Raw genomic sequence first — 17,962 nt, 5'->3', positions numbered from 1 at the left:
ATAATAAGGAATGGAAACACATGATTATGAGAACTCATTCCACAATCTCCCTCTTTCTCAGTATTTTTTTTTGTTGTTGTTGTTTAAGATAAAAAAGTATGTTTGGGAAAACTGGGACAGTTGGCACCTTAGGTATAGGAGGAGAAGCCAGTGGGATTTTAAATCAACACTGGCCACACTGGTGAAAAAGGGAGAAGGACAACAAAATGCAAGCAGGTTAGAAGAGGCATAAGCGAAGAAAAATGGTGGCAGTGCTCATTTGTTAACCTCTCTCAGGAAACAAAATATTTTACTGGACTCATCACCAAGATCTTTATAATTAGGTAAAAATAATGCAAGGCTGTTCTTACTTGTTGATGTTTGCAAGGTAAATATCTGCGACGTGACCCCCACTTGGGCAACTGGCACCAGCTCTGGCAGTCACTTTTTCTTCCGGTGGCTCAGAATTTATTTCTATTTCAGACTTCGGACTGGATCTTTCAGAGATACCATCCTCACTAGGAAGGAGGAGGGAAGGAAATCACAACCAAAACAGTGCCAGCAGCACTGAATTTTACATACAGCACCATGTATGAAAGCATATAAAAACACTATGCTAAACATCTTTTTCTTAATAATCAGTATATATCTTTTAAATTATAGAGCTGATTTATGTAAGCAACTTGGAGGTCCCAGCTCTGCCCCCTTTTCAGGCTGGCAGCCCCAGGACTATTTTGGTATTACAAACATACCGAAACTTTCGACTTTCACATAAGTGGACGCCTATGCTTTTGTGGAGCTCTACTTTTTTTTTTTTTTTTTTTTTTTTTTTAAATAAGATTCCCTTCTTGAAGGGAAGGTTGAATGATGAAGTTGCCCCACATGGTGTCAGCATCCTGACGCAAATACTCCACTCCACGCCTGATTTTTAAGCAAGCCATCTTGCAGATGGACTCAAAAGGTAACATACGTGTCTTGAACGACGATATACTGATGAGGAATAAGGCCGTCAATTCCATTGTGGCGTCCCTCCCACCAGTCATCTGAGGCCCGCTGATAGAGCAAGAGAGAAGCTCCCTTTTTAAAGGACAGCTCTCGTGCAGTCCTGCCAATGTAGTCGAACTTCGCTATTGCTTCTATGGGCTCACACTCTAGGAGATAGAAGGGAATAAACAATAATTCACTAAATGCTTGGGCTCAGTAAGCATGTAACAGTTTAAACCTAGCACAGAAGAGTTCAGGAAGAGAACATGGAGCAGGGGACGAAGGCAGCAGAGGGGTGAAGCGCTAAGATTCAGAGTCCCTATAGTAGGAGGATGTTGCAGTTTCAGCATTTATCTCATCTCTATGGCATGGACACATTCAAATTTTCTAAGTCAAAAACCCTTCGACAGAATTTCTAGCATACAAAAATAGAAACGGCAATGAGAAAATTAATATATCCTTAAAAATCACAATATCTAAAAGCCAGGTAGCAATCAGGTATGTCACGGACAGCCTCTGTCCATGGCAGGCTTTCTTACAGGTAGCTAAACTAAAGCTCCTGAACAGGCAAGCTGGAATTGCTATTAGCATTCAGGGAGGCAAACACCCTCCGCTTCCAAGCTGCTTCAGAAATAACTCCTTGTTCAGAAGGGAGGTCCACCTGCCCCAGGAGCCTGGCCTCGGGCGCCGCGGGAGGCTGAACTGCTCGGGGAGCTGTCGATGAGGCTGGCAAAACCGCCCGACAGCAGCGCGGACCGCGGCGCGGAGCTCCGGCGCGCGGCCGAGCCCGGCCCGGGCGCTGACGGCACCCGCGCTGCAGAGCGGACGGCGGCGCAGGCAAAAGCCGGGAAAATCAGTATGAATTTCATATTGGTCATTTTAAGACTTTAAAATCCTGTCACTGGTGGAGCCCAAAGATGTGCTAAGCCAGCTCCCAACGCAAGGCTGGAAGCAGGGGGCTGGAGACGAGCTCAGCCACGCGGCCCCAGCAGACTTCAGCTCGCTGATCGCTGTACAGGAGCTTTGTAACACAGCGAAGCGCTCCATGGAAACACGGGACTGTCTTGGTTCCTGTTCCTCAACAACGAAAGATATCCTGTTTTGCCCTTAGATCTGCATCAGCATTAGGGAAAGCTCCTACAGCGCAAGAGCTATCCGGAAGGGATCTGAAGGCCAAACAGGAGCCACAAGCTTTCAAAATCATTCCTTGGGAGAGTGCACGATCAAGAATGAGGTCTCCCAAGGCTGACCCTAGGCAGGCAAGGTAGTAGCGGGGCTTGTGCAAATACACGGTGTAAATCCACCCGAGCCAGCAGCTGCTGCACTACCACAATCTAATCACAGCCGCTCTGACACCGCGGCGCGGAAGCGTTATCCAGCAAGGAGCCGCGATTAACATCGGCAGCACGAACGGACCGAGAGCTAAGGCCGGTTGGCCCCAGGACCTGCCGGATTCCCCCCAGCAACGGCTTTCTCCGTTACAAAACCAGAGAGCACCGAATTCTATCAAACCCTGCCCTTCACGTCCGTCTACGGTCAGCCTCGCACGAAGCCCGGCACCAGCCCTCGGCGGCCAGCACGATGTTTGCAAGGGTGAGAGAAGCCTGGCCTCGGTTCTCACCTTGCGATAGCTGCCTCGCTTCAGACTCCCACAAGCCCGTGGTTATCTGGTTTTTGGCTCCTGGCTCCCTTCTTCCCTCTTTCTTATTTTGTTTCTGGAGCTAACTTCTTCATAACTAAAAAAATGGTAATGCTGTTTCTGGGGTTGCCCCTTTATTTATGAAGGGGGAGGGAATAGGATTTTGCAAATCTCATCTGTTTCATTAAGAAATGTTTATTATTCCAAATAAGTGGTGCACTCAGGTTTCTTATGTTTCCAATTTGCCTTTTAGGACTCTGGCTTTTACCCAGATAAGTGATTTTAGACTCTAATTTCCAGTAGCTTTTTCCTACTACATTCCTGATCACAGAAGAAAGCTGTGAGAATAAAGACCAATAAGACCGAGCCAAACAATGATCCCTGCCAGTCTGGGAATCTGTGCAGGAAAGAAGCAGTTTAAAATCTTTCCACCCATACACGTAATTTAATGAGCATACTACATGCTTGCCTTCCAGTATTTATCGAGCTCGTGTGCCTGTCTCAAAATTGAATGTTCAATCACTCATCCAGCAAGGTTGAAAGTCACAGAAGCTCTGCAAAAAACCCCTCACCTCAGGACCAATTCCTGCGCCCCTCTGCTCCATAAAGACGAGCCTGGGCCAGCAGGCTCTTCTCTGGAGAGGGAAAGGCATTGCTACGGCTCTGCCAGGTCGAGAATGCAAGGTGGGTTTGAGCTCTCAGACACCACCAAATAAGTAACACACCAGATTTATTTCACTTGATAGCCAAAAATCAACTCAGATTCAGTAATGTAGCTGGAAAAGATTATTCTTTAAGAATTTTACTAAAAGTAGGGTTAGCAATATGGCACGTTCTCCCACTGTTCAAAACACATCCGCAGATTTGAACAGCTTATCATATTTCCCCAGCCCGTTAATCCTGTCTGTCTCAGCAAAGGTGCCCGGTAACACAGGCTTTACTTTGACCAGTTCCAGCATTGTGGAAGAGCTAAAGGAGCAAGTCCCCGCTCATATCTAAAGAGTGAAGAAGTGAGGAAAAAAAACTAAGAATTTCAGTCCCAAATCCTGAGAGAGAACATGAGTCAGAAAGGTGTGTGCAGCACTTCTGACAACTGAGCCAAGGTGTAACACTGCAAAAATTGGTAACGAGTGTGTGAGAGACTAGTTAACAAAACCTTGCTGATCTCTCAGAAGAGATAGAGGCCAATTCTCTTCTCGGCTTCAGTGCCGAGCTCTCGCTATTTCACACTGGAATATTCTGTGTAGGTTGTAGGACTCCATCCAAAAAGCCTACATATGTTACCTTGCATAGAGGCCCTACGCAATCAGTTCCAGGGGCTGTAAAACAGTGTCCTTCTCTAATCTCTAATTGCTCATTTTCCCATCATCGTGCCCTCTTGCTGTATAAGCTATTTAGAAATCCCATTCAGACAAAGTGCAAGTACCCTGGTGTTTCAGCCTGCAGATTTCAGTCCCACACTTTACAGATGTGGGAAGAATTAGACTTTAATTGGAGCATTAAGATTACTCCTCTAACTACAAACTCAAAAGGACATGTTTTCACACATTTTTAGAAACTAGAACTTTTCAGAAAGAACAATCTCTTCAAAAAGAGATACCAAACTCATAAGGTTTCATTTCCATATTCTTCATGTGTTCTCCCAGCAACCTTGGTGAGAAGTCCCTGCAACAGTGATTGACCTTGCTGAGGGAGAACTGATTTTGCAGCATTTCTAGCCGTGCTCGACATTGTTTACTTTGTTATTGGTGCGTGAACATCATTAAGCCAGCAGGAGCACAGCAATGCCATGGGAAAGGTCTGTTAGGCAACCGCTGAAGCAGAGTGAGCAAGCAGCAGCACAGCAGCACAAGACAAGGCTATCGGGTAAATTACTGAAGATCAGCTCAAAAAGCATGCTCCCTAACTGGAAGGGAATGCCACCGTCTTCCCACCTGTCCACCTGAGAACATCATAAGTGCAACCATCAAGGCAGATTCTACCACAATTGCAAGAGGCCAAAAAGCAAGAACAAAATATACGCTGCTCTGTTTTGGCCAGCGTGTTTCATGTGCTGGTCAGCATTCTGGGGATTGCTGTCTCACGTCACTAATGTAATCTTTTCCTCTATGCTGGATGGGACTCGCATGCAGCTGTTCCTCATTGCTGAAAGAGGATTTGGAAACTTTACCAATAGACACTCCAAGGCTGTGGTGTTACCTTTTCCTTAGGAAATATCAGGAAATTCTCATAGATGTTAAATACAGGCAACTCAGTGGTAAAATTCCAGGCACCTCTTTTTATTAATCAGATCACAAAAAAGTAATGAGTTCTCCCAGAAGGGAACCAAAACTATCAAGGAGAGACGCCACCAAGATGCTCTACCCTAAAGCCTGGCTCCAAGCAGATAGTAAACAGTTTATTTTATTTTGATTCCTTAAAACAGAACTGTTAGAGGTTAAGGCACTCAATTCCCTTGCCAAAACTACTGAAAGGGGAGATGCCTGTCACATGCAGAGGGGAGCAGCAGAGCACGCTGAAACACATCTAGCCTTTGGCTCTACACTTAGCTCATGATTTCCAACTCTTAAGATCCTGCTAAGGTACAGATGAGCTCAGTCTTATAAGCATGCAGTGTGCCCAGGCAGGCCTGCTGCTAAGATGAGGTACTGTTAGAAAAAGAGATACTTTAAAAATAGATAGGCAACTTCTAAAAATTCCTGCTGATCCCATACCTTTTATTTTTCAGCATCAAATGCTGTATGCGGTGTTTCAAACGGCTACTGTGATTTAAACTTTATTTTGGATTTAACTTTGGATTTAAACTGCAAGGCACTTAATTCTCTATCACCCCAGCACCAGGATACCTTAACGAAGGAGGTTAATAGACTTTGCATACCATCATCACTGGTGTGGTGTTCAGCTGTAACATCCTGAACCGAGTCTTCTGTTGAGGCTCTCTCTCCGTGGGGACTTTCACTGCAACAGAAGGAAACACAGACAGTGCTTTATACTGGCTGAAACTCAGTTTCCTGATTTACAAAGCTCAAAGGTAACTCAGCTACGAACATTCATGCAGGATGTCCATAGCTAGGTTCTGCTGTGCCAGAACCTTCGTGGATGCATTTGCAGGCACCTAAGTGTGTGTGTTTAAAAATCAAGCTAATCCCTTGATTTGCCTGAGCAGGCAGAACAACTTTGTCATCCTCCGTGCACTAGCAGGAAATTTATACAGGAAAGTCCAATGTCAGATCTTACAATCCAGACCTCCAGAGGCTTCCAAAAGTCAGAGCTCGCCGTGGCATGCCGGGCCTAGCTCATCTCTGCCATGCCAGGACTATTCCCCCAGATGTATCCTCCAGCGCTCCAATTAGCTCATTACACAACTGATGAGATAGCTGCCACTTCCTGGGGGAAATTATTTCTCAAATCATAATGACATTTCCAGCTCCAAGTTCGTTGTCTCCCTCTTTCCCTTTTATCGCAGTCTTAGATTGTCCAGTTCATTTCACTGAGCGACTCCCATAACCAGATTAATCGACTGGAATCTTTATTTACAGAGCACCTTGAACACCAAGAGCACGCACTAATGTTTTGCATAAAGAAAAGCCTCGAAAGCATCCGTAGACAGTGAGTGGCACGCGGAGGGTGTGTTTTGGTAAGCAGCCACGTGAGCAGCTCCCTCAAGACACGCAGCGAAAGGGAACCGGAGCAGAGCTCCTGGCCACGCTCAAGGAGCTCCTGGCCTGGCCGCCAGCTGGCAACGAAGGCTCGCCTGCCCTTACTGCTCACGTTAAAGAAAAAACTGAAAAGACAAAAAAAGGGGGGCGGGGGGGGGGGGGGGGAGAGCTCACTCTTCATCTTGCCAGACGCTGCTGCTGAAGCCGGAGCGTTTCTGCCGCAGAGGCTCGCTCCGGTGACGGAATACAGCGGCGAGGGGCTGCCCTGGGCACGGCCGCCTCCAGCTCGCCTTCGAGGCGATCTTGACTTCTCTCCAGGCACTGCTAACCTGATCAGTCTTTTTGGCCTTGCAATGGTTAAAGTAAGCGATAGGTGATGTGCGGTGTTCTCCCTTTTAAAACCCTTGTTATTGCGTAAATACATTTTACTCCACTCTTATTTAAAAAGAGAGGAGGGGGGAAAGTCTGACTAATTCCAGTGTCTCCTTATGCTTAATCCACATGACAAACGAGCAGTTTCCTCACCATCTCCTGAGTCAGTGCCTCAGGAATCAACCCTCCCCGTCTTTTGCAAAGCTTTATGCTACTTAATAAAGTTTACAGAAGAACTGGAAGCCAAACGGAGGTCCCAGGAGGAAGTCAGCACTGAGGGCTAAAGTTTCACTCAGACTGCGAGGTCACGTCGCCTGCGCCAACTCCACGGCTCTGAACACGCGCAGATGAAGGAAGAGCACGTCTCCTCCCGCCCGTGCCTCCAACGGCACCTTGCACCAACAAACCTGCCCTTGCCGCAGAGCAGCCCCTCGCCGCGCGAGCCCGGGACGCCGTCAGGAAGCGCGCCAGGCCGCGGGAGCCCCCCGGAGCGCCGGGGCAGGAGAGCAAGCGGGGCCCCCCCGGCCAGCGAGCTCCTTCCCGCAGCTCCAACCGCCCGCCCGGCCGCTGCGCAGGGCTCCAGGTTCGGACAGACGGCTCCGGCGCGCAGCGCCGACTCGCTCAGCCGGATGCACCGACGCGGCACAGTGCCAGGCTCGAAGGCAGCGTTTTGAAGATGCCTGCGCCCCAGCCCCGCGCTTCGGTAGCGAGCGGTGCACCTTGCCCTACCCTTGGTGCCTCCTCGCTGCTTGAGCCCTTCCAGCCAACCCAAGCAACTGCTGCGCAGCGCGGGACGAGGGCGCCCAAAAGCGGCTCCGAGCTCCGGCCGCCCGTGCACCGGGTGCCACTGCAAGGTCCCCGCAGAGGGGAGACGGACTAGCGGAGGCGCAACGTCATTACGAACGCAGCACGCGCCATTCCCCGACGAACCAGCTAAGGCTGGAGGCTTCTCTTTGCTTCTCACCAGCTTTGCAGAAGAGCACCCGACGGGCAATAACTAACAACTATATGAACACCATGGCTCCGAGGGGGTTGAATGGGAACCAGATGCTTCCTCCTGGCCCTGCTAAGCAGCCTATCTCGTTTGCTTCTACCCTTTCCTAATCAATAGGGTCTCAGAGCAGCGTGGTTAAGAGCAATGAAAAAAAACCCCAAAGTGTCTTCAGGGAAGCGCTAGCATCTTTCAGGACAGTTTGTCTCCTACACATTCATGCCAAGTGCAACACATACTACAGGGAGTGTGCAGAATATCTAATATTCTTATTCCCTTCACTTTACGGATAAAATCTCGTCAAAGTGAGTATGTTTCTTAAAGGTCTTACACATACAAAACTTTTCTTTTTCCCCCTAAAAAAGAATCAATGAAAAATGCCAGAACAAAGGGTAAAATTAATGCAATTTCCACAAAGGTTACTGCAAGCCCTCCACATATAGCTGTTTCTTGTCTGCATAAATTAGCTTCTCCTTAAGCACATACATGGAGCGAACTGATAGTTAAAACTACTCTGAAACAAGTAGGAAAACAAGGCTAGCTCTGTTGCTAGAATGACTCCATTTTAAAAATGTATTTATTTTAATATAGGAAAATAATCATTTGCATTCCTGGGACAGGGAAGTTAGAAAGGGGAAAAGGAGGACGCAATTTAACATTCCTCATTTTCAGTGGGAGAGATCAACTTGGCCAGTAGAAAAGAAAACACCTCCTTTCCTTCCCCCACTCCCAACCTTCCACCCCAGATGACAGGAGCCGCTCGAGCTGAATTGCTTCCAGATGTTGCTTTCAGACTGAGCACGCGGCCAGGCCTCTTGAGCTTTAAGCTGGATGGAAATGGTGATTTTGCATTCCTCCCTCCCCCTCCATGCTGCCCTGAAAATTAAACTATGCCGCAGCTTTCTAGGTTCAGCTGCAAGTGACCCCACCTCTGAAGCAGAGTCACTCAAATCAGGCAGGAGAATGTCAAAGGAAGAGAGAGGGAAAAAAAGAGAGAGGGAGAGAGAGAGAGAGAGAGAAGGAAAAGAAAAAGTGAAATATAAGCATTAGCAGTAGTTGCTGCCTCAGTTCCTTGTCCTTCACAAGGAAATGGTGGCAGCTACCATAGCAGAACATGCAAAAAAATCTCTGTAAAGCCTTGTCCTTCAGATAGGTAAGCACTGGTTTGACAACTGAGCAGCTACACTTTTTTTTCTTTTTTCTTTCTTTTTAAAAAAACTTCATGGGTACCAAAGCCATCTTCTCTTTCACAGTACAGACTCTGAAAGTCTGGGCCAGATGCTTGAATCCAGTATTAGACAACATCACAAAACACATGTGACTGTAGTATACTAATCAGAAAATGAATGTGCATCCATTCTTTCTATCATACCAGTAATCCTCAGTGTTTCCACCTCTGCTATAGACTGGACCCTCCAGCTCTCTTGGTCCTGGGAAGATGTTCTCATGTTGGATGATGATGGTTTTGATCAATTCATTGACATGAGCCTGGCAAGAGACTTGATCATGACCTTCAGGCACAGACATCAGTGTTGGCCCAAAGCAGATGGCTAAATTGTAGGGATCCATCATATTCTCTTCACTGAATTGAGATAAACTGTAAAAGACAGAAGTAGGGAGGAGGGTTAACAAGCAGAAAAAAGAATCATCATCTCTGCTGGAGAACATACAGCTGAGCTGGAAAGATTCACTTTGGGCTTTCTGCTCTTTAGAGCGATCTGCTGGGACACAAATGTTTTAAGTCTGTTTAAAAAGTGAGAGACCGGTGGTACATACAGAGAACAACTCTCAAGGTCCGGTAACTCAGTCCAACTAGGCTTATGTTAACCAGGTTCACCAGCTGCAGTCTGGAAAGTTTGCTGATGTTGATTTCTTTATTGCATATCCAAGATGCTTTCTATTTTCCAAACAATTTTACAATTTTCTCCTTAACTAGCAAGGACAACAATAGGGAGGAAAACACCACTAGATTTCTCCCCCTTTATTCTCATCATAAACAAATTGTTGGCAATAAAAGCCAGTCTGTCAGCAAATCACTCTGTGCACCCGACTCCAAAAGCAATCTGTACATTTAGCCAGGAGGCCAGGACAAGCTTGACAGCCACCACGGCTCTGCAGAGCAGACTGTGGCTCTGTACACAGCAAGGAGCTTGTCGGCCAGGAGATCCCTCTGCTCGTTTCCTTTTGTGCCCTCCGTCAGGTTAATCCCTTCCTGCTCCCAAAGGCAGAGTCTAGTCCAGTATTCAGTACATTGGGAAACAGCATTTTCAGCATAAGCTGCAGTGACACACTGAAAGCAGCTGAAGTCTCCCAACCAGACCAGGAGCGAGCTGTAGCTGCAGCTTCCATGAGAAATTCTGTTTCTCAAACTCTGCAAATCAAGTAAAAAGTATTTCTCGAAAGAGAAGGTTAATCTAGTCTGGAAGCTCCATGCTCCAGTTCTGTATTAGAGCCAGAGCTGGGAATAGGAGAGAGGTGCTATTTTCTCTAGGTAGTTTTTAAGTCCTTGGAGGCAGAGGTATGAGAAATGACAAGACATTCCATTTTCTTGAGTAAACTATTTATAGTAGAAATCTCAAACTGTAGCACAAGGCATTAAATCCATCACAAGGAAGAGGATGAGACAACAATCTTCTACACTGCCAAAATCTGATTAAGAAAAAGGAACTTTGTGAAGTTTTCCTTCAAGTTCAGATCCAAAATATGAGAAGCTGACTGTATTTTTATCACAGCTTCTGCTAGTTTTTGGACAGACAGAATTTATACAGAAATAATATCTAGTCATAACAACCAATGCTGATTTCCTATTACCTTACTTTAAAAATAACATTTCTAGCAGGTTAGGTGACGACTAAAAGGATGTTGGAAAATACAATTCTAAATCTAATCTTCTCTAGTGTTCAAAGGTACCCTGACGTGGAAGTTTGTCTGACAGTTTTAAGAGGGCTTGTCACTGCAGAAATTCAGGGTATTTTGATCCCAGCTTTGCTCAAATCCCTGTTTATAGTTTAACCTTCCTCTATAGGTTTAAAATACTCCCTAATGTAGTCTCTCCTTTTTTTTTTGTTCTTGCTGTACAGTGAACACAATGAAGAATATCAGCATTACATTTACACTCATTTACACTCAGCACTACCAACCTCAACAGGGAGCAAAGCATGTTTAAATCCTGCTACGCTTCTGGCTAGGATATTTTTCCTTTATGTTATCCTCAGGTGTCAAGACCACACTACTGGAAGAAGTTATTGACTTCTTGCTGTCAAACTGCCTGATGAATCAGCCAGATGTAGTGGAGTGTTTTAAAAAAATACAACAACCTCCCTCTGCATCACTCTCACCACTTAGTATACACTACTTTTTGCTGGTGCAGGACCCAGCTTCCAATTCCCTCGTATCATTTTTTTGCCTGAATTACCAGCAAATTATTCATTTTCATTTCTGGAGCTCCACTGAGATTGCAGCACTATCATCAGGATAAATTTCAGCAAGGCTCAGAAGCCCAGTAGAACAGACACCAAGTATTACAGTAGGACCATGGTGCTCTCAGACATACTCACTGATTGAGGAATGCAAAGAGGTATCTCATTACAATCAGAGTGGTCTTAGGCAAGTTCAGAAGGACTTTCCGAATGTGAAGCGCTCTCTCTTGTAAATTATCCATTGCTGAAAGGCAGAAAGAGCACCAGTTATTAGACCACTATATCCACAACTTGCCACTGAATCTGAATACAGGCATACACTGTGATGATTCTTGTGCAAACTATCAAAAAGGGAAGGCAGCACAGCAGCACAAGGAAGGAAGGGTCTGCCTCCTTCCTAGACTTCCCGGCTGTCCCCGACATGGGGAATGCGCAGGCTGCGAAGCCTTTGACAATGAAGGCTCTTAACACGTGAAACTTAGCTGCAAGCTCCTTCCTAGTGTGGGAGCACTGGATGTCATCTGTTTCAATAGTTCTGACACAATAGCTTATTCAAGTTAGCTTAGAAAGGTGGGTGTTTAAAGAAAAAATTGTATAAGACTCAAAGGCAGATTAACATAGTTAAAGGGTGAGGCAAAAAGCTCTGTGTGCAGCAGCATACTGAGAAATAAGTGGGCAGCATAAATCATCTCAGAAGAGAAAAGTTACTTGGAAGCAGATTTTTCTTTTCATATAATGCGAATTCAAGTCTGCAAACGCATTTATCAGGAGAAGAAAACCACAAACCATATTAGAAGCAGTTATCTTCTGCTTTACTTCAAAAGCTGCCATTGCAAGGGACAACGGAATCGTTCTTTGATTCAGAGTGACACAGCAACAGTCAGACCATTTAAGCAGAGTATGTCCAAGCACAAACACAAAAAGCAAGCCCCTGTCCACAAAAACCACTTTTAGAAACAAAGATGTTAACAACTGGACCGTGATCAACCTCATGTTTGATATCGTGTAACAAGAGTCAATAAAGAGCCTCTCATGCTGATGAAGTTAAAAGGCATATAATTACTGTTCTGCTTACTATTACTTGCTGGCTAAACAGAGCATGCAAAAGGATGGCAGTAGATGTACAGGCAGCATATCTATTAATATTAGAGAAAGCATATGGGACAAGAAAACCCTGCTGGAGATGCATGTTTTTGATAAGGCATTTCTGGAATCTTCTTAGTATAGCTCTTAAAAGGTTATTTTTCAGAATGGAAGGTCTTTTGTTTTATTCTTTAAGCAAAGATTCCTGTCGTGAAGCACTGTCTCAGGAAAATACATGACATTGCTCTTGAAAAAATCTATTCGTTTCTATCTTCTTGCTCATTTATAAAAGATTGCTATCAAAATAATGAATGTTGCAACCAGGTAATCGTCCTGATTCTGGCTGAAACGCATGGCCTAACAGAGATTAGGAGAGCAGTGCAACATAAAGCCAATCAAAGTAACTATAAACAGATTATTTTGGATAAAGAAAAGGGCAGGGGGAGAGAGGTGAAAGACAATGTTGAAAAAATTCATCTAATTCCTTTTCAGATCTTTGTATACTTACCAACACACGCAATCAGATCATGAAAGATATCCTTGGGGAAGAGAGGGTGCTCCAGCCCTCGAAAATAGAGCTTCAAAACACCTGCTATTGAATCCATGTCATGGTCATTCTGGTCCCCAGCCAATGGATCTTCCCCTTCATTACAAGCAAAGAAAAACAGTTAAGAAAAATCAGAATGCTGGAGAAAAGAATCAGGCTGGAAGGTTGCCACTCAGCTGTAGAAAAGAATTTATGCAGCACAACGTTAATCCCACCTACTTCAACTAGATTAAAACCAACATGACGTGGAGAGAGAACTCCCCTGTGGATAGCAGTGAAGAAGGGAAGCCTCCGACAGCAATCCTTGGAGAGCTGAGGCGGCTCTCGGACAGATAGGAGCCCGATTCTGGAGCACCCGACTAACGCCCAAGTCAGAGTGGCATAGCTGTGCTACTGTTTAAAAGTTCTGTACTCCAAATATTTAGGTAGGGGGTGAATTTGAGAATCACCATGGAGATAAACAGTACACAAGCCTAGGAGCATATCTTTATACAAATCCACAATTAAAGTTCGGCTTGAATTCAGCACTTATGTAATGGAGCAACGAGCATCTTTACTAGGCTCAGTAAGACACAGACAGCTTATGCTGAATTGGGGAAGGAGAGAAAAAAAAAAAAAAAAGGTTTCTGGGACATACAATTTGTCACTGTAGATGTGTCACAGTTTGTCTGTGTTACAAAAGAAAATATGCCTGCTTAAGGAGTTGCTCCCTATGGAAAACTCCCTATCAGATATAATTAGATTTAATGATGGGGCAAACCTCAGATTGAAGCTATATATATCCATTATGTGACTGAAATTACCAAAGCTTGCCTATTATCTTAATAACACACAGGATAATAAATGGGCCACTACAAACCAGAGCATTATCCTTGATATTAACTGCCACCAAGGGTTCTGGGTGAAGTAATAACCTGCAGAGACATTATTGTTAACTTTGTCAGTTCTGCATTTCATGTGCTTTAGAGAGATAAGTGAGATGAAGCTTTTTTTTTTAAAAAAAAAAAAAAAAAAAAAAAAACAACCTTTTTTTTGCATGTTGGTGCTGAAACAACTGGCTATTCTCTCAAGATGTCTGGTATTGTCATTTATTTTTTAAAAAGGGCCTTTGAGGCTGATATCAAGCCTTTCACCTGCAGCTTGTCATACACATTCTTGCTTCCTCTCTTCTTGAGGTTTTTAATTCTCAGGTTGGAATAGAAAGATGAAGGCAAGGGAAATTAGATGTCATACTTCACATACATTGTACACTAAAGTCCTTTCTTCTCAACAGCAAAATGAGTTTGCTATGCCTAATTAATTACTGCTTTTTTCTCCAGCACCAAGCATAAAAGCATACTATATGTGTTCTTTGGGAATGACGTGTACAGAGAATTAACATGAGCCCTATCATTTTCAGTGACCCAAGCCGGATCGGGGAGACAGGCTGCAAGGCTCGACTGAAGAGCAAGCTCTCCCGAACCCAAGGAGGCCAACTTAGTTAGCTAGCTGCTCGTGAGCCTGGAGACCCCAAGAACATGTCTGCCTGCTTTTGGAAAAAAATCCCTGTTCTTCATATAGAAAAATCAAATCTATTATAAGTTACATCAAACAGTGACTTGAAATTTACTCTCTTACTTTGTCACAGTTAGAACAAGCATAGCCAAGCTGTGCCTCAAGAACACGAGATGCACAAAAGCTCATCCTCCAGCAGAGCAGTCTATTCTCAAAGAGTAGGGGGAAAAGAGACAGGGTAGTTATGTCCAGTAATGAAATTCCCAGTCCTTTGGTGTTGCAAACAATCATTTAACTATGAGACATGAGATGACTGAATTCAGAATGTTTATTAAACAGACACACTACAAGGTATAAAGCATAATGCTTTGAATATTCAACATTAACGAGCACTACAGAAGCATTCTGGTGAGTCACTTATGAAGCTGGAAAAAAATTAAAACAGAATATAGTAAGCTGCAGTCAACACACAAGCTATTTTGGAACAGTCGTTTTAACAAATTAATACATTTGGCAATAATTTCAGATACTAGAATAGATCCTACTTACCTCTCTCAAACGCATTTTTTATATCATTCACTTCAACTTGTGACCCAGACACTCTGAATATTCCTTCATGCTGCAGCCCTGTAAGACAAAAAGGGACATTGATAACAACAGACATAAGCTAAGCTGGGACTTCCATCAAGTACAGCATGATGAAGGAAACATAAGCAACACAGGCAAAGTATCTTCTTTTAAAAGCCATCTTCCCTTAAATGTGCAGGCACAGGCAGAATGTGGAAAACCAGAACTCTGGCACCACTGAGAAACGTATTAACCCTTTCTGAGATGCTGACAGAACAATTTGGTTATAACATCCATGCGTTTTATCTTTCACCCTGAAGGTTCCCAAAGGATTTTCCAATCCAAAGTCATGAACTAATGGTATACCAGCCAGAACATATGGCTAACTACATAGTAAAACAGTTTATTCTTCAAATGCAATACTGGAAATGCCCAGAGCAAATCAGCCAATTCAAACTGAAGCATTTAATTACCCTAAGATGCCTTGATATCTAGGATAGCCTTTAAGACATTCCTGGGAAACAGTGCACATAAACAAAATCATTAAAGTCATTTATGAAGGAGGTGAAAGATTCTAATAAACTGCCATCATAATTTTGTTGGTACATGAAAGATGAGCAGCAAAATTTACAAAACAAAGTTCAAAGTACTCTTCACATAGGGAAATCAACTGTACTCATTTAAGCCTTGATTAGAAAGGAACAAAAATTGCAACAAACCTATAAAGTGCTTTACAATGTTCACAGCTATGAAGTTAACCTTACAAACATGTACAAATCATCTTATTGCTGCAATAAGCAAGCAATTAAATCATCACTTGACCTCCCAAGTTCAAACACTTAGAGCATTCCCCCTCTCTAGGAAAAGCATGATTATTATTGATGAAAACCACATTTCAGGCCTCAAAGCAAGGTGACTGGAGGTGAGGAACAAGTGGTGTTTAAGGATGGGAACCTTACTTCATGGGAAACAAAAGGGATATTGTTGGAAGCACAACTCAGCGCTGCACATCTGCGGCAGCAGGTGTCTGCCGTAAGCGTTTGCGAGGACGATGGCACGCACACTACAACAGGGCCAAAGAGCCAGAGCCCATTTCTCTGCATCGCGCTCCAGGAGGCCGTGCAGGCCTGCCCAGGCCACACGGAGCATTTGCAGGAGGCTTCTGCAACCCTGTTCACATGGCAGAAATAACACAGGATTTTTTTGTTTGTTTGTTTGGCCTATAAACTCACCGTGTCTGCTAATGAATCGTATGCAGCTCTCCACTACCAGGGGAATGGCTTGGGCGGAGTCCTGAGCAGAGAAAGAATTAAACAAAAAAGCAGTCAAAATGCAGAGCTGATGGCAAAACGGTATCAAAACACACAGCTAGGAAATACTGACTCCAGTGCTACCGCGTAGTATCTCCGGCTGGGGTGGGGGTGGCCGGGGTTCACTGCACGTGCACAGCGGCACCGTTCGGTTTGGGACGGGCAGCACTGCCTGCTGCAGACAGAAGGAAAACCACCTTCACCTCAGCTACGCACCCCAAACTACACTGAAATAAGTAGAATTACACATAATAGAAGACTAACTCGCAGAAACAGGACCAGAAATTCTCCTCTGGACTCGTTACAATGACTGATGATTAAAGCAAGCCTCCTCCAGGCCACCGAAAGCCCAGAGCAGAACGCGCTAAGAGCAGTGGGCTTCCCAGAAATCTTCTACACCTACTACTACTGTCAATGTGAACTTTGCTTTCTATACTCTCCATCCACATTCAAAGCTGCTGCAGAAGCATAAAAAGGAAGAAGGGGGAAAAAAAAAAAAAAAGAGGACAATATTGCTTTCTATTTTGTCTGCCACATTCTGCTTCCACACGGTTCCAGCTCTGTATAGTTTCTGGAGCGATTCCTGAACATCGCAAATACGAGCAATGTCAGGACTGCATAAAAACTCCCAACATCAAACAGCACAGCCGTGCCGTACGGTCCCAGTCCACGAAGCGAGGTGCACCGTACAGGCGCCGGCTCGCAGCAACAGTCTGTCGTCAGTCCAAGGCCCAAACCCAGTAAAATCTCCTAGATTGCCAGCTTCCAGTTTACAGAACAGTGACGACTAAATTATACCCAAATGCTCACTTGTTAGGATGCTACTGTACCACACTTCAGCTGGTCCTTGCTCTTGAAAATGGCATAAGGGTGACAGACCTCTGCTCAAAAACGTAAAATCCAGTTCAACCATTTCCCTAGCTTGTTTAGGTTTTATGATTTTTTGTTTTAATGAAATGCCATAGAATTTGATCATAAAATCACTATTAATAATTTCTCTCCTAATTAGCCATGGTCGGCATAAAACTAGTTTTTACACAGTATAAAGTACGATGCTAACCAATTAAGAATCCTTAAGAAGCCAGGGAGCTCTGCAGCTCAACTGGCCCCTGAGAATATGCTTATTAATAATCATCCAAACAGCATTACGAAGCCCCCGACTCATTCTAGAGTTTGACGTGAGGAATTCATGGAGAAGAACACGCTCTGGGTCCCCAGCAGAGATTAAAACTCTCAGAGCAGTTATGTTTTAAATGGTTAGGTCACACTCAAAAAAATCCCATTACCACCACATGCAAGTGATTTCACGTAGGCTACTGAGAGCTGCAGAGAGATTCAGGTTTTGCAAACAGATTAGTTTTTAATTTAGGTTTCCAAATCGCAGAGACTGCTATGTCAGTTCTACTCAAGGCAAAATACGCTTGTGAGAAACCTCAAAAGCTGCTTGGAAAACCGGCAATCAAACACACACGCTTCATCTTCTGCGTAAGGAGGAAATGTTTTTGGAGCATAAATGAAGCAACAATGATTGAGCTCACAAAATAATCTCTGCGTATGATAGAAAATGCACGTTTTATACATATACAGCTAGATAACAACCAGTTATCAGTTTCACGGATGAGAAAACCTTACAAATCACATTTTGACAAGGTCCTCCTCCTTCCCCGCAGAGTTGTTCTATTTTAATTGAGGTTCAGCACGCAGCCTCAGGACCACAAGAAGAGAAAGAATTCTCGAGACACAACATGAAAACTGGGCTTCTCATTATATTTTGTGTAACGTATGTTTTATTACTCAAAATACAGCCAGGCTCAAATATTTTTGCCTGCCAACTCAAATGCCAGCAAAGCAGTAAAGCACATGGTTAGCCTTCCCTGCAGTCACATGAAATAGTTTATCTTGCTACAGCAGTGACTCC

General features: G+C 44.3%; 1 protein-coding gene across 5 annotated transcripts in view; it reads right to left on the bottom strand.

Moving 5' to 3' along the window:
* SRGAP2 (SLIT-ROBO Rho GTPase activating protein 2) overlaps window positions 1-17,962 on the bottom strand; it is a 113,767-nt gene that overhangs the window by 8,576 nt on the left and 87,229 nt on the right. For 3 of the 5 annotated variants that reach the window (XM_062594769.1, XM_062594770.1, XM_062594771.1), the window contains exons 14-21: window positions 15,967-16,027; window positions 14,717-14,794; window positions 12,635-12,769; window positions 11,182-11,287; window positions 8,997-9,221; window positions 5,481-5,560; window positions 950-1,130; window positions 351-497 (exon numbers count right to left, since the gene is read on the bottom strand). In XM_062594769.1, the coding sequence (XP_062450753.1) occupies window positions 351-497; window positions 950-1,130; window positions 5,481-5,560; window positions 8,997-9,221; window positions 11,182-11,287; window positions 12,635-12,769; window positions 14,717-14,794; window positions 15,967-16,027 (1,013 nt within the window). The remainder of the gene's footprint in view (window positions 1-350; window positions 498-949; window positions 1,131-5,480; window positions 5,561-8,996; window positions 9,222-11,181; window positions 11,288-12,634; window positions 12,770-14,716; window positions 14,795-15,966; window positions 16,028-17,962) is intronic. The other 2 variants (XM_062594772.1, XM_062594773.1) reach the window with 1 other exon arrangement.

Source organism: Rhea pennata, chromosome 25, assembly GCF_028389875.1.
Source record: "Rhea pennata isolate bPtePen1 chromosome 25, bPtePen1.pri, whole genome shotgun sequence".
In the NCBI taxonomy this organism is placed as follows: Eukaryota; Metazoa; Chordata; class Aves; order Rheiformes; family Rheidae; genus Rhea; species Rhea pennata.
Note: the sequence above shows the minus strand (reverse complement) of the source record. Positions and strands in the feature narration are given on the sequence as shown.